Here is a 17,232-nt window from a genome sequence, read left to right as displayed (position 1 = left end):
CCACAGAGCTCGTGCTTGCCTTGAACAGTGCCTTAACAAAGTTTACACAGCTAATATAACCCTCAAAATGGATCTTTACAAAGTGTTCGTCATGCATGCGGCATGCATGCGTCGGATTATCTGAGTATTGTATACTGTTATATTGTTTACTTCTGATTTTGAATGAGTTTGATAGTGCTCCGTGGCTAACGGCTAATGCTACTCTGTTGGAGAGATTTATAAAGAATGAAGTTGTGTTTATGAATTATACAGACTGCAAGTGTTTAAAAATGAAAATAGCGACGGCTCTCTTGTCTCTGTGAATACAGTAAGAAACGATGGTAACTTTAACCACATTTAACAGTACATTAACAACATGCTATTGAAACATTTAGAAAGACAAAGTTGACAAATATCACTAAAAATATCATGTTATCATGGATCATGTCAGTTATTATTGCTCCATCTGCCATTTTTCGCTATTGTTCTTGCTTGCTTATCTAGTCTGATGATTTGGTTGTGCACATCCAGACGTTAATACTGGCTGCCCTTGTCTATTCCCTTTTACAATGTTGGAAACGTGGGCTGGCATATGCAAATATTGGGGGCGTACACCCCAGCTGTTACGTAACAGTCAGTGTTATGTTGAGATTCGCCTGTTCTTCGGAGGTCTTTTAAACAAATGAGATTTATATAAGAAGGAGGAAACAATGGAGTTTGAGACTCACTGTATGTCATTTCCATGTACTGAACTCTTGTTATTCAACTATGCCAAGATAAATTCAATTTTTCATTCGAGGGCACCTTTAATAATTTCTATCCATTCACAAAGTAAGGGGATGTCTCTTATACCAATGCCTAGTAATACTCTTCTTACACTTAATATATTAACAAGATATCTCTTCTCAACACAGAGTGCATAATATTGTCAAGATGCAATGTTGTGAAATTTCTTGGTATTTTTATATCCTAAAATCTTTTTGATCACCATCAAAACCATGTTTTGGAAAGGTAATATTTTCGGGCAACTCCAGAATACATAAAGATGGTCAACATTGGCATGCCCACATATCCTCCAACGTAATTGTGGTGTGGATAATTGTTTACTTTTTATTTTGGGGGTAATGAAAAAACGCACTGGATTTTTCCATGCATACTCTTTCCATCTCTGTGAACAGGTAATTGTATGTTGTGTCTTGCAAGCAAAATAGCCTTCTTCATTTGGAATTTCTGCCCCTAATTCACTTTCCCTTTTCTGCTAGATGTATTTAGATAGCTTGCTAGATAGCTAGATGTCCTGATAGAGAGAAGAGATTTATTCTGCTATTATTCAGTTAATTATCAACTCTACCAGTTCAGCTCCATACTACCCATTTTTTAAACTCCCTTTCAAAATAGTCCTGTAAACTGTAACATTTAAAATCTATATGGAATTGGAAATTAAGTGAATCTGACATGCGTTCCATTCACATTTCCACTTACACCAATGAGCCATTACATTATGACCACCCCTTCAGCCTAGAGCAATAAGCACGCCTGGCAACCGAACGGTGCCGCAGGTGCGGTTCAAAGAGCAGTATATATACCACTCGAGGACTGGCTTTCAGTCAGTAGAGTGTTCGGTGTCAGAATCGGAAAAGCTGTTAAGTTATCGGAGTTTGACAAAGGACAAATTGTGATGGCGCGGCACCTCAGAACTTCAGTCTCGGAAGCGGCGCACCTTGTAGGTTGTTCACGCACCCTTGTGGTGAGTATGTATCAAAAGTGGTGTACGGATGGCCAAACGATGAACCGTCATCCAGCTGTGTGTCGTCCACAGCTCATTGATGCCAGAGGGGAGCGGAGACTGTCGAGCAATGTTCACAGCGACCGCAGGGCCACAGTGCAACAGATCACCAGCAGCTACAACAGTGGTGATCAGGGCAATGTGTCACAGCACACAGTTCATTTTTAGCCTTCTGCGTATAGGCCTGCGTAGCCGATGACCCAGCCAGGTCCTCATGTTAACCGCACGCCATCGCCAACAATGCATGAAATGGGCCCAAGATCACTAAAATTGGACACTGCATGATTGGAAGAAAGTGGCCTGGTTTGACGAATCAAGATTCCCTGGTGCATCACGTCGAAGGCCAAGCGTGGATACGCCGATTACCAACAGAGGCTATGGCACCTTGATGCACTGTTGGGTGGACGCAGGCCATCAGTGGTTTTCTTGGGACACTTTAGGCCCCATTATCCCAACAGCACAATCCCTGACAGCTGACAGGTATCTGAACATTGTTGTGGACTAAGGGCACCCATTCATGGCAGCTGTGGTAATGGCCATTACCAACAGAATAATATGCCATGCCACATTGCCAAAATCATCAAGGAGTGGTTTGAGGAACATGATGGTGAATTTCTGTTAATGATTTGGCCTGACATGAACCCAATCAAACATTTGTGGTTCGACTTGGAAAACGGGGTTTGCGCTACATCAACGCCACCCCGCGATGTACGGGAACTGGAGGACCTGCTGTTGACGTTATGCTACCAGATACCCAATCGTCACCTCGTCGAATCAATGCCTCGCCGCGTGGCTGTTGTTTTGCAGGCTAAAGGAGGACCTATGGGTTATTAGATAGGTGGTCATAATGTAATGGCTCATCTATGTATAAGTGAACTACACTGTGTTCTCAGACCATCTCTTGAGATGTAAAGGGCTTCAGTATGCTTTAAAACTTATTTTGAGCATTCACATACAGTATAATCCAAACACTTGCTATAATGTTCCTGAAATGAACCAAGTGTAAAAACAGCATAAAGTGCACAAATGAGGAGAAAGAGAGAGAAAATAGGTAACTGGGCAGAAGGAGTATGACATTATGATTTTATTATGCCATTAATAATGTATTTGAGATGTTTATTTCTTCATTATAAGCAGATAGTTTGAGACAGAGAGATGAGACGGCAGAAGCGTCAGCCAGCAGTGATCCACTTCTCTCATCATTAGCACTGTGCCGTCTGGTCTGATACAGGCCGTGTCTTGGCCTAGATTCACTATGCAGAGAAAATCCCACGTGGGCTGTCATACGAGCACAAAGACGTTATCTACATAAGACATGGCAGGAAAAATATGAACTGCAGCAAATCCATGTAAGGTTCACTGCGTTTGCCACAAGCCTCAATGTAAATGAAAGTCAGTGATACAGTTTGAAGTTCTGCCTTGTGACAATTCAACACAGGAATACTGTATTCTCTATATCAAAGTGATTCATCTAAGTCAGCATTCAGATCTGACCCCGTCTGAGGACTTCTCTCATCAAAGCAAAGGCTGTGAACTGCTGTAGTGTGTGCAGAGTTCAGCTGCAAATGCAAGCATTTTTATGGTCTGTTTATGGTCAGTATATTTTCTCAGTTCACAGAAAGTTAAGTTTGAAACTGACTGTGCATCAAAGAGAGAGAAAAAGTTCAGATTGGTCATTGGGTCTTTAACCTCTTGACCAGTCAGCTGGCACTAATTAGCCCCATTGCATTCATCCCCTCTCAATTTCTTGATTTCTTCGTTATGGTAAATAGAAAGTAAAATAATTGGCCAAACGCATGCTTCGGGTGTGTTGCTGATGATCAATACCGGAGAAATTCTGATTGGCCTTTCTCTCAATCTCACCGTCCCGATTGGTCTCCGAGGGCCAATCATTGATTCTGATGGTCGACACATTGGCATGTGGTGTTGAAAGCAGAAATGAATGAATGGATTTTTTCAACTGTATTCCTTTTGCTGTAATTAATTGGGTAGCGATAATTAACTGCATTGTGAGATGGTGCTTAATCTTTCTTTTTAGGTCAGATGGTTTTGAAGGAGAAGTTCTGGCTCTTTTTTTTTTAAAGAGGCCACCACATTCATAGAAAGAGAAAAAAAAGGTGCTATGATGTGAAAAGATACTAGAAGAGTTTGCATTCACATACTTGTCCATGTTCTGGGCCTTGTGATTCCTCATTGGAAAAATATGCCTCCAGCTACACTTTTGCAAAATGTAGCTACTTATACATACAAATCACTGCAGTTTCCAGCTGAAATGAATACTAGAGGCAGTAAAACAGCAACAACTTTTACTCCTTTTCACACAGAATTATACAGGGGCAGATTATCAATTAATAAAGACTTATTTTCACGCAGTTAAATGGTGTTATTTGGCACAATATGAAATAATTTAATTGAAGACACCAGTGTTGAATAAATTATTTAATATCTCAATAATAATCACAGTAAGTAGTTCATCCACTATTCTTCCATCTGTCTTTGCAGTTGCCAAAAAACATAGTAACTTTGAATGTGGCTCTTCTAGTCCGAGTAAGGAGCCAGAACTAATGATAAACATTAATAATAGGTGTACTAAGGCAGGTGATGGGTGTCTAGCGAGCGCTAATATGGCTGTGATGTTGTTTTGCTCAGGTCAGACTGCAGATGTTGTTTGGTTGGTGAATTTGATAAAAGGTCTGTGGTTTGATTGAATGGGTCTCTGCAGCAGCCCTGAACGTCTATGTTACTTTTTTTGTATGTCTGTCTGAAGATAAGAGCTGCTTCCTGACAGGTTTTCATGAAAGCACCCATCATACCTGTTGACGTTTAGCTTTTGCTTTAGTGATTGTTGTAATGAGAAATTCATATTCAAACACTGTTAACATTGTTTTTGTTATTCTACCTGCAATGTTTTTGTCTTTGCATGACAAACACTCTAGTGAACATATTGTGTGTACAAATCATGTGGGAAAGATTGTGTTCATGAGTTGAACACACATGGACGTCACCACAAAGTGGGAAACTCATTTTCTTTAAGCCCAGAGTTTCTAAAAATATGACAGAGGGCTACTTTCCACATAAGTAAATAATTAGACGTGAATTATTGGCTTGAGTTGAAATATTTTATTAGGTCTTTAAACGCAAAGCTTCCAGTGAAGAAAGCAGTTGCTAGCAAGGAGCAAGTTCAAACTAGATAGACATTTAAAGTATACAATGCAGTCATACCACTTATTACATGGCATTTCGCCACATAAATAATTATTTTGATAAGAGATATTTATTTGAGATTAAACCGTTTTAAAATCGTACCGGTTTATTTTATAATCCATTACGGTGTACAAAACAATTGTTGCAAAATGGCAGCAGCTGTGTTTGTATGAAACAGAGAGCGAGTCTGCGATACCAGATGACATAAAATAACTGTACACAAAATATTGATTTGAGTTTTAATATTTTATTAGCTTACCAAACACCATTCCTAGCAAGCATAAAGCACTGATTTCAGTGACATTCATCCAGATGAGCCTGTGTTATCAATTTTTACCGGTTGTTATCGGGGGAGATCGCTGGATTGCGTGATTGACCAACCAGAATCAAGTATTCCACAAAGCAGATATATATATACACACACACACACATACACACACACACGTCACGTTGCTTGCAGGAAACAGATAGAACAGAAAGCAGAGAAATATATATCAACACAACAAAGTTTAATACAAATCCAGGCAGGCAGACAGGTAGTGCAAAACATCAAATAACAGCAATCGGACAGGGAATGACTGTGAGGGACCAACTTATAAAGCAAACACAAATGAGAATGATTAACCAAACATAGTTATAACCCATGAAAAAAAAATAGAAACTAACAGAACATAATGGTGACATACCTTTGGAGGAGGACGAGGTAATGGAGAAGGGATGGTAAGAGGTAGACGAGGGAGGAAGATGACAGGATGAGGTGAAGGGCTGGTGACTGAAGGATGACACAACAGCATGGTGATGACAAGACGACGATCCCCTGGCGACCATGGTGGAAATAGGCAAAGACCCAGAGCTCACCAGTGTTGACAGCCCATGGCAGAGTTGAAGGAGGGAGGAGCCACAATGGTGTTTTGGTGGCTGACGGCATCTGGGGAACGACTGATGTCGACGAGGCAGATGGATCCCTAGGCGCAGATTGAAAGCTGATGGCATTGAGCGGAGTCACAAGTTCTGGAGGATTAGGTGATGGCATGGTGACAAGCAATGAAGGCGGAGCCAGAGCACCCAAGGATGGAGTGACCGAGGACAGAGGCGTACCCGGCAGGAGGGAGGAACCTGCTGCAGCCGAAGAGGTGGAGGGTCAGCTCGTAGCGAACGGCCCGAAAGTCTGTGGCGGAGGCAGTGTGACGGTAGACCAAGGTGGAGCCGATGGGATGAGGGAACCTGGAAGAGCCACTAGGCTGAGGGTCTCTGGTGGAGCCGAAGGTAAGAGGAGCCAAGGCGAAGTCCAACAGGTCGACAGGCGGAAGATGGAGCAAAGAGGTCGGAGGCAGAGCTGTAGAATCCTCTGGAACAGGCGCTGCTATTGGTTGCATGACATGTGGCTCGACGTCCTGGTAGGGCATCCCCAGAGAGGGCGCAGGGCTGCAGACATTTAGTAGCGATGGGGCTGGAGGACTGGCTGAGCATTGTGTTGATGGAGAGAGGAGACTTGCTAAAGTTACAGTCACCATGACACGGTCTATGCAGGTTAATGAAAATAAAAACTCAGTTTAAAAATAGCAGTTCTTCCGAACAAACTGACAAAATATTGACCAAACAATTCTCGTAGTCCAAAACAGATTCAGGTACTGGGTGGGATAGGGTGGGAACCGACAAGTCTTTATTAAAGTCCATCAGCCACTCCTCAAGTTCCGTTCCCTCGACTGCAATAAGACTCCACTACCGCAGTGATGACAAGCTCTGGCCTCTTATCCTCGGGCTCTGGCTCATTCGTCAAGGCGGGTGTTGATGCTCAATCTGCAGGGGGCAGATTGGTGTAAGAAATTTGCTCTGGGTCTGGCTGTGTTCCGGATTGAGACGCAACGCTCTCCAGACATCAAATGGCGGTTTCCTTCCAGTCAAGTCCAGTGGTGTCTGGGAGGTCGATATGGTGATGGAATGTTGCCTCGATCTGGAATGGGGTCTTTAGGGTCTTGTCATCCAGGGAGTTGGTGACGGCCAAACAAAGAAAATCCTTAACAAAAGGCAAGAAATCATGGCTCTCCTGAGCCAGGACGATAATTCTGGCCCTATCGTCCAATTCGGGCAGTCCGATCATCTGTCACGTTGCTTGCAGGAAACAGACGAAGGCAGAGGAATATATATCAACACGACAAAGTTTAATAGAAATCCAGGCAGGCAGACAGGTAGTGCAAAACAACATAGCATAACAGTGATCGGACAGAGAATGACTGTGAGGGACCAACTTATAAAGCAAACACAAATGAGAATGATTAACTAAACACAGCTGAAACATTTGAACTAATAATGATGGTAACTCAGGAGACAAATGAGTGACGGGAATCTGAACAAAGACACGTGACAAATGAAAACAAAGTGAATGTCCAAAAAGCAGAAACTATATATATTTATAGTTGATGACAAATGACTAATATTATTATTGTATTCTGTTCTGTATATCTCTTAACACACACTTGTGTTGCTGTAAATGTAAAATATTAAAGTTATAATTTATAAGTTATAATATATAAAAAATATTAAAGAGCTACTTTACTTGACTCTGGATTTAGACTGGTGTTTGTGTGTGTGTGTGTGTGTGTGTGTGTGTGTGAGAGAGAGATCTCTTAACATATATTATGTGATCTCAGCTGAAGCTCAACCAAATACTTTGTTTCTAATTGATCAAATTATGCTTAAGATTCAATTACAGATGAGTTTAGTGATAAAAGACAAAATTTGTCATTGTCAAGTATTTCTTGATGAATCTGATGATGTGATGCAGAGGGATTTGTGTGTGTGTGTCTGTGTGTGTTTGAGCTGGTTGGTCAGTTTGGGGTGGAATTGATTTTCTTGGTTCAGTGTATCAATTTGCAAGATAGACACTTGAAAACAAACAGCGTGCAAAGCAAACGCTGAAAACAAACCACAAAATCAATCAGGACAGCGAATCTGAGAGAGACGGACAGAATGAAATGAAGAAGAGCAGAAGTGTGTGTGTCCAATGCGCAGATAAAAACTGGTTGTTTTAGATTCACTCGAAGGACCATGATGCATCTCTTATACTTGTCCAGAGGAACATTTCATTGCTCAGATGTTGCTCTTTCATAGCTCACAAGACTTAATTGAGTTCTCCGTTATGCTTTGTTTACATATCGAACTTGCCTCAGATGCTTCCCCTAGACATAAATGAGTCAGAAGATACAGTACACTGTAAAATTGAGCTCTTGACTCAATTTTAATAAAGCTACAGTCGTTCCAAAACGAATGGCCGCAATTGTCCAAAATGAACTATTAGCAAGCAACCAAGAAAATTCATAATTATTTTCTTCAAATTCATAACTAAACTAAAAAAAAGCTATTAAAGAGGAGTCGATTCCCTTTGATAGAACTGATTCCAAACCAGCTAATAGGGAAAGTTCTCAGAATGTTGGCTAATGCTTTGGCAAGGTTCTCTCAAAGTTATGAACACAAACATTTTTCCAGTAACATTAATAGAATGTTCATTACAAGTTATCTGGTCTTTAAAGGTGCAGTAAGAGATTTATGAGAGATGTTGTTGAATGTGGAGCAAACCTAGCACCAAAACACACTTGTAGCCAATCAGCAGTAGTACACTCATTATGGGGGAGGTGCCTGCATAGCATGTTTGTGAATTTGGGGCGGAATTATCAAGATCCATTTGGGTAGGGCCGTGTTTGTTTTGATGATTTCAAATATCAACAGTGTTTCTCAGAAATCGCTTACTGCACCTTTAATCATGTTCTCAGTATGTTAACACACACAAAAAAACATTATTTATACATTGTTCATAATTTTTTTCTGAATCACTTTAGTTGGATGTCTAATGTTTTTTAAATGTTACTACTTGTTTCAGAACATTTAGGGAACGTTCAAAAGTAACATTCCAATAATGTTTACAAAAGGATCAAATGGAATGCTATCTTATCATTCACATAAAGTTTTTAACATTTAATGATCCGTTCTGAACATCTGTTGGAAACGTGAGATTATTACGGTCTGGAGAAACGCATGAGATGGAGGAGACACATGCAAAACTTTCTGTTTAACCCTGCCACTCTCTAGTAGAGACGATTGAGATTTAAAGAGATCTCATTTGGGGTTTGTCTTTACCTCAGGGCGTACACAAACAGAGTTTCTCATTTTAGCTGTCTCACTGTTAAAAAAGACACACACACACACTCCCTCAGGGGAAGATCAGAGAGCAAACATGCAGGAAATTGGTTTGAGGTTTTATTTTGGTGGTGTTTCTGATAGTGGTCAGTTATTTGTTCACTGTTTGACCCTCTGTTCACAAAGATGGACAGAATGAATGGAGGGAAAGGATAAAAAATGAAAGAAATGTACAAAGGACATTGTTCCCACAATGGATGGAATCACACACGCACACACTGGGCTGTGAATTGATTTGGCGTTTTATTCCCCTGTGATAGACAGACAGAGAGAGATTCAGGCAGCCACAAAAACTTTCTGTGTCATAAATAAAACTGAAAAGAGATTCAGGCTGAATTCACTAAGCAGTTGCACCATTTTTGCACTAAGTATTTCAAGAATGTGTGTCTTTTTCACTAACCTCCCACAATCCTGCGCTGGTGTTATAATGCGGCATGAGTATTTCAATTTAGTCATTGTCATTCTGTTCAGCACAAGCACGCTTCCTGCAAATCAGGTTTATTAGAAAATGCAATGAGAAACAAATGTTTCTGTACATTTCCTATTGACCATGGCATCAGTAATACATCAAATGACAGAAAAAAAACATATTTACTGGCGTTTTAAAGGAATAAAATACACTTCATTGTTTGTGAATTGCCCACCAATTTCCAATTAATTAATAACAGTGAGTATATGTGCAAGTGACAGTGATGATATTTGTTCCTTACAGAAAGCGCACCGAACCTATGGGCAGAAGTGAACCCTAAATCACACTTCCAGACCAAGAGCAGAACCACTGATGGTGAGTCAATCAATCAATCAATCAATCAATCAATCAATCTATCTATCTATCTATCTATCTATCTATCTATCTATCTATCTATCTAAACAACAGTTTATAATACTGTGAGCCAGAGTCACTAGAAGAGCCCAGCCATGATAGCTGTGACCTTTGACCCTGTTATACCCATGTCTCTCTCTTGTGTTTCACACGGCTGCATAATTCTGGTTTCTCTCCTGGTTGCCACAGCAACAGTGAGTCTGACAGTAATTGGGCCACTGTGCTGGATAGGTGAGGGAGATTAACTTTAACCCCTGGGGGTCAGAGGCCACAGTCCCACCTGAAGTGGCTCTGCATTGCTGTGATTAGACACTTGACCCACATTCCTCTGAGAGAGAATAAGTGGGATCTGAATAAAAACGAGCCCGTCCGAGTCGTCTGACCCCCTCATGTCCAGCAGGCAGCCGTAGCGTCTGACAGGCTGTGCGTGTCATGCGGCGTTTGAGCCGCAATGGCTGAATCTGCAGCGAGGAGCTGAAGTGGCCTCTGGCGCTGCGCTGCGGCTTCATCTAATTAAGCAACGGGGAGGCAAAAGGCTGGAGTCAGTGAGCGAATGGACCTTGAGTTTTCTGCCCATTCTGATGCCTCTAACAGCATCTCATTCATTACTAAAGAAGCTGACTGAATGAAGGATGGCTTCTTCTTTTATAAATATCAGTTATTGCTCTATATCTTCCAATAATAGCTTCCAATAATTTTAGTAAGATGATATTTAAATGCTTAGTTTTATGATCAAAGCTCATTTTAATTGTGGAGGGCAAAACATATAAATGCAATGCAATGATGTCAAATAAATGTTTCTCAAAAGCCTGAAGGTTCATATTTGATAGTCACATTTTAGCACGAATCAAGTAAAACTTCAATTCCGTAAGTGTCCATCTTAAAACATTATAACTATAACTATATAAAAGTTATTCGTATGTTTATAAAAAAGTACAGTTTTGATCATGTTTTGATCATGTTGATTATTTAGTGGCCTGTATCATGTATCAGTATAGTACAGTATGCTTTAAAGGAATAAAATCAACTTTTATAATACTTATGTAATGTCCTATAGTGAAATGTAAAATGTTGGACAGCAGTTGATTCTCTCCACTGATTGTGTGCTGAAAAATGTCTTTGTTTGACAGATGGTTGGAAAAGTCAACTGAAAAGGAAAGTTGTTATTAGTTTAAAGAACTAATTCATTTTAACACATTCATTTTTCTTTTGGAATAATGTGCACCAATGAATCATTCACAATAGGATCAGGATCATGTACTGGGGAAGTAAACGAGTCAATTTTGATTTCATGTCAACTTTAACAGTCAAGACTCGCTCTGCTAGTTCACGTACACACAAATTCATGTCAAATCTCAACAGTTTTCACACTTTGTTTTGATTGTTTTGATTGTTTGGTCCAAACCAGAGTTCCACTCCTGTCATCAAGCATCCGCCATAGCTAAGACTCCTAGCTAGAAGATACCAACATTAGAGTGCTATTCACTTCACTCTTTGTGTTTTTGTCAGATTTTGTCAGTTTTTGTTTTTATCACCAAAAACAAACACACTCAACTGGCAGGAGAAAACAAAGAGAAATGCATTTTATCATAGACAAATTGCATGTCAGGTTTTCACACCAAATCAAGTCACCATTATTTCTATAGTGCATTATACAATACAGACTGTTTTAAAGCAGCGTTACATTAATAAATATTATTAAAATTATAAATTCTGCTGTAAAGCAGCCTCTAAAAAGACAATAGTCCTTATGCAGCTCAAGTCAGTTCAATGCTTATTCAGTTCAGTTCATAAATTCGTCAATTATGAAACAAATTCAATTCCGATATAAAGTAGCTCTACAGAAGACAATAGTGTCATTATTCATCTCAATTCGGTTCAAGTATTGTTCTCATCCGATAGTGTCAGTGTAATCAAATCAATGATATTACTAAAACGGACTCGGGTCTAGTGTGAAGGGGCTGACCTGAGGAAGAGGAAGCTCTGTGAGTGAGTGTTTGTTTTTATAGCAGAAATGAGACAAATCGTAATGCCGCAGGCCAACACAGTTTCATCTGCGCTCCTCTGCAAATGAACAGCACCAGCTGAGCCAACATGAGCACCGGGCTGTGTTTCCAGCATTTTAGGAAGCACTTCGTCATGTCTAAGCCAAAATGGCCGCCGGGCGGTGGTGAAAGCCAGCTGGGATGTACTGCCGCGATTGGGCCAATATGGCTGCGGGACAGGTATCAAAGTCTTCGGGGACAGACGGTGCATTTTCAGCCAGGATGGCTTGCGGCTGCAGATATGTCCTTTGTCAGTGAAACGCTGGAAAGGAAACTGGGCTGTGGACGGCAGCTCGCCTCTGTCACCGCCCCAATTAGAGCTGACGTGCCGAGAGGAAAGAACAACAGATGAAAGAGACGAGTGTTTTTACCGCAGTAATTCCCACCGCAATTCATCACAAAGACAAGATCCCCTTTCCTCCTCTTGTGAAGAACGAGAAAGTGAAAACAGACGCTCTGAGCGGAGCTGCAGTGGCCCTAATATGTCGTTTTTGCTGAGACCGTCGCTGTGTGAAAGTGCCCTCTGACAGCCGAGAGACTCGCCCTCACAGCCACAACAACAAAAGAGCAGTAATGGCATGCCAAACAAAACCAAGCAACTTCCATTTATTTGCCATATAAAGCAACAATGTTACATAATTTTTATTAGGGGTAACACAATAATGTATTGTACTGCTTGTAATAATGTAAAAGTTCCCCCAAAACACTGGAAACACATAATAAATATACATCAAAATCTCATAATTAATATTCATGAGTCAAGCAGATTTTTTAAATCTATTATTAGCCGCATCCACTTATTTTTCAAATTGTTCATATGCTTTATATGTTAGATACTACGTGTATAGATATAAAGTGACATGACGTGTAGCCAAGTATGATGTCCCATACACAGACCCAGAGCAGTGGGCAACTTTTTTATTTTTTTTTTTATTTTATTTTTTTGCTGCGGCACCCGGGGAGTGATTGGGGGTTTGGTGCCTTGCTCAAGGGCACCTCAGTTGTGCATAATAAGAGTGTAAGATAGCACTGTTCATTCACTCCCCCAACTCCTCCACTTCCTGCCAGTACTGAGATGCGAACCCGCGACCTTCAGGTTACAGATCCGACTCCCTAACCATTAAGCCACAACCATATTTGTGATTCATTCAATTGATTTGTTCAAAAACACCCATTCATATAGGAATCAAAACAAGTACGTGAGTCACTGAATCATTCAATTAACCAATTTGATTGAGAACACTGATTCTTTCAGGAACAAAAAAAGTGAGTGAGTCACTGAATCATCCACTATACTGATTTGTTAAAAACAGTGATTCGTTCTGAAAGCCACTACTGTGTTGCTCGGTTCACCCAAAAATTAAAATTCTGTCATTAATTACTCACCTTCATGTCGTTCCAAACATGTAAGACTTTCGTTCATCTTCACAACACAAATGAAGATATTTTTAATGAAATCTACAAGAGATTTCTGTCCCTCCATTAACAGTCTATGCAACTACCACTTTGGTGCTTCAATGTTCATAACAAGATCATAAAATTAATCCATAAGAATTAAGAGCGGTTATGTTTAAATTTTCTGAAGAGTCATGATCGCTTTATATGATGAACAGATTTATTTAGGCTTTTATTCATATATTAACACTCATCAGCTCACATATCAGTTGGGGTAAATGGAAGCTCAAGTATATTGTTTGACGTGCGAGAACCAATGAGGTTCATTCTCGTGTGTTACACAGAACATTTGAGCTTCTGCAAGAACCTATGTGGCTTGTTCTCTCGCATCAAGTAAGTTCAGTTGAGTTTTTGTTTAATTTCACTAATCACGTGATCAGTGTCTATATATAAATAAAAGCCTAAATTCAACCTGTTTGTCATATAAAGCGATCAAGTCTCTTCAGAATAATTGGACTAAACCGCTTGATTCATATAGATTAGTCTTACAATCTCTTTATGAACTTTTAGAAGAGTTAAAGTGGTAGTTGCATGGACTGTCAATGGAGGGACAGAAATATCTCATATTTCATTAAAAATATCTTCATTTGTGTTTTGAAGATGAACGAAAGTCTTACAGGTTTGGAACAACATGAGGGTGAGTAAATGATGACAGAATTTTCATTTTTGGGTGAACTCCCTTTTATGCTGTTGTGGATTTGGATTTCAGAATATTATCATTAGTGGATCAAAGCAACTCGCAAGATTACATCTAAAACATAAGTTACTCAGTTTACCTTAATTTTTTATTTTTTTTTAATCAAACTATTCAGCAATAGCACTCACAATTGTGCTGTTGGTCTGAATGTCAGCACAGCTGTCTGATACTGTATGTGTGCTCAAATAAATTTCTCTCTCTTGTTTTTTCGTTTGTAGTTAAACTGACCAGCCTGTTGTGTTTGTGTTTCTCTTTGAGAGTATGAGAGATGACGGGAGTGTGACAGTGCAGATAATCAAGAATAGCTAATCCATGTCTCTTGGGCAGTTGAGGGCATTCTGGATTCTTCTGTGGTGTTTTTAGAGTCTCTTTGAGCACTGTCAGCAACACACACACACACACACACACACACACACACACCCAGTCCTCCACTAACCTCTCCTCTCTGCCTCTTTTCTCCTCCGTATCACTCTCTTATTATCCTGCCTGAATTTTTAAACACTCTCTGTTCGCTGTGCGTCACACACATAGGTACATGCAGACTACACTACTACAGTACATACTACACACTGTTTTGTTTTATATTAAACTAATTATAATATCTACAGTATGCAGTTCACACACAGAAAGCATTTTTGTATTCCACAGTGCTGCTTTTTGTCTTTTTTTTTGTAAGCTTGCTCTAGAAGGACGTTGATTGTGCTCATGCCTCCGGTCTTTTGCAGCGTCACTTTTAGAACGCTTTTAAAAGAAAAACTTTTAAATACGCTCCCTGGGACCTTGCGTTTTTACACTGCTCTGCTTCTCACATTTCAAGTGCAAAAAACCCCCCCAAACATTTAAATCGCATAAGTAAATTACGCAGTAAACACCTAATTGATGGTGCATAGGCTATACACACCGACAAGCAGATGAGCTTAGAATATGAATGCAACGCACATCGTTCCCATTGGGGAAACCCATAATGAATTCAACTTTGCACGTTGCTTTCATATTCTAGGTTCATCTACTTATCTGTATGTAATATGCATCATGGGACATGTAAAATGTGCCAATTTTATAAACATGCATTATTTACATTGTGTTTGAATCACGTTTCCAGTTGAGGATGTCTCCAATTGAGAACCCAACACAATACCAGAGTTGTCATAATGTAAACAAAAATGTCCTTAACATGGTGTGTACAAATTGTTTAGGTCTCTGCATTTAGTGGTAATATTAATACATTGCATAATATTACCATAAACTGGACTGACAAAATGCAAAATAATGAATATCACACAAAGCATAGCAAAACTGGCAATTTACTAAATACATAAACAGCAGTAGTGAGATTTACCAGCCAAATATTGGGACAAATATTGCATTAGGCTGCTGAATATGAGAAATAATCAGCCAGTTGACTGCACAAACATATAAATGGGATTAACAGAGTCTATAAAATTCACAGCACAAAACAGATAAACCATGATTATCCTCATTGTGAGCCTGTTTTAATGTCGACTGGGTCACATTTTCTTTTTTCTGTAATTTTGTTGATGGTTTTTGAGGATGAGGGCATCACGACCTGTCCATGTTCGCATCTGTCTGATTTGACTTTGACCTAGAGACAGATGAATATTTTTCATTGAGCTTTGCACAATGCATTCTGTTAATGTGTTTTCTGTGGACACATGATGATTCTTTACATCATTCTCATCATTCTCTCACTTCTATGAGCTCATGTCAGGTGTAAATGTGTTCCTGTCTCTTTAAGACTGCAGGAGCAGCTCATTTCAGTGCCACATCTGAGCAATAATTAATCAAACGTCTGCCCACGATTTTAATCTTTTAGTCTTTTTCTCACCATTAAATGTGACCCTTGGGGAGTGTAGGGTGTCGGACATATGACCTGTGACCCATCTAATTGAGCGTTTCTTTCATCACTGGGTGGAAGAACATTTTAATTAAGTGTTACATTCTTTCCTTTGGTCTTAATTTATTTTTTTGTTTTAGCTGCCTGTTTGAATGTGATTGGATGTTTCCAGTATAATTATGATCGATCACTATGGTAACTCGTTTCTCACTCACGCATTGCTGTATGAAGTCACGTCTGTAGCAGAACTCACAGCAAGGGTTTACTAAAGGCAAGCTTGATTTCCGCCTCAAACATCAGGATTTAGTTTCTTTTCTCTATTTTTTCTTTTTTCTTTTTTTTTAGCTGGATTAGAGTGTTTTTGACCTTGAGAAAAGCCCAGTACACTGAGCCAAGATGATAAAAATGTTTAGCTCCAAATGCAAAGAGGAACAAACTCGTACAGACTTTCAATAAAGCAAGAGACTGTGTGAGACAGTGATCAAGGGCTGTTTTTCAGGGTAAAATCGTGGTAAAATCACTTTTACACTCCAGGGTTAGTGTTAACTAAACATCAAGGTTATAGTTAACTAAAATTAAAACATAAAAAAAAAAAACAAATAAAAAATTGAAAGTGAAATCTTCAGTGGCTTATCGGTTTTGTTGATAAACATACATCAATTGAATTCATTAAATAGATTAATAAAAATCAGAATAAACAGTTTTTAAATAGAAATCAGCTTTAAAACCGATTTCAATCATCCAAGTTTTAAAAATATATTTAAACTTTACTGTAACTCAGCCTCTTGGCCTTTAACTTTAGTCTGTTTTGCGTCGCTTTGTGTGTTTTTATGTGCATGCGTTTCACAGCTTTTAGGAAGTGTAAATTGCCTGTTTCGTTCTCTTTGAAGCTCTTTCCTTGGGCCATTTCAAATCTCATCTGCTTCTCCAAACATTATTTTAAAGCAGAAGAAACTCTTTACTAGAGCAAACCCTTTAAATACTTCTATTCTGAAGCTGGCCAATAATCATAGTGCAGCTCATGAATATTCAGTAGTGTTGGGAGACGGCGCACTCCCATGGGGCAGCGGAGCGAGAGGAGCACACATTCCACCCGTCGCTCGTGTCCTGAAGGCGTTTTCAGTTAACGCTGAGAGTGTTCGTTAAAACCCCATCCCACCGAACCCCTCCACCGCCTGAACTTTCCCCAGCGTT

At 39.7% G+C, this 17,232-nt stretch overlaps 1 protein-coding gene across 5 annotated transcripts in view; it reads left to right on the top strand.

The window, feature by feature from the left end:
- The window catches only part of spock1 (SPARC (osteonectin), cwcv and kazal like domains proteoglycan 1), a 218,256-nt gene that overhangs the window by 141,025 nt on the left and 59,999 nt on the right, over positions 1-17,232 (top strand). For all 5 annotated transcript variants that reach the window (XM_048202739.1, XM_048202742.1, XM_048202741.1 and 2 more), the window contains one exon: positions 9,876-9,947. In XM_048202739.1, coding sequence (XP_048058696.1) covers positions 9,876-9,947 — 72 coding nt within the window. The remainder of the gene's footprint in view (positions 1-9,875; positions 9,948-17,232) is intronic.

This window comes from Megalobrama amblycephala, linkage group LG9 (genome assembly GCF_018812025.1).
Source record: "Megalobrama amblycephala isolate DHTTF-2021 linkage group LG9, ASM1881202v1, whole genome shotgun sequence".
NCBI lineage: Eukaryota > Metazoa > Chordata > Actinopteri > Cypriniformes > Xenocyprididae > Megalobrama > Megalobrama amblycephala.
The sequence above is the reverse complement of the archived record's forward strand: the minus strand, read 5'-3'. Positions and strand labels throughout refer to the sequence as shown.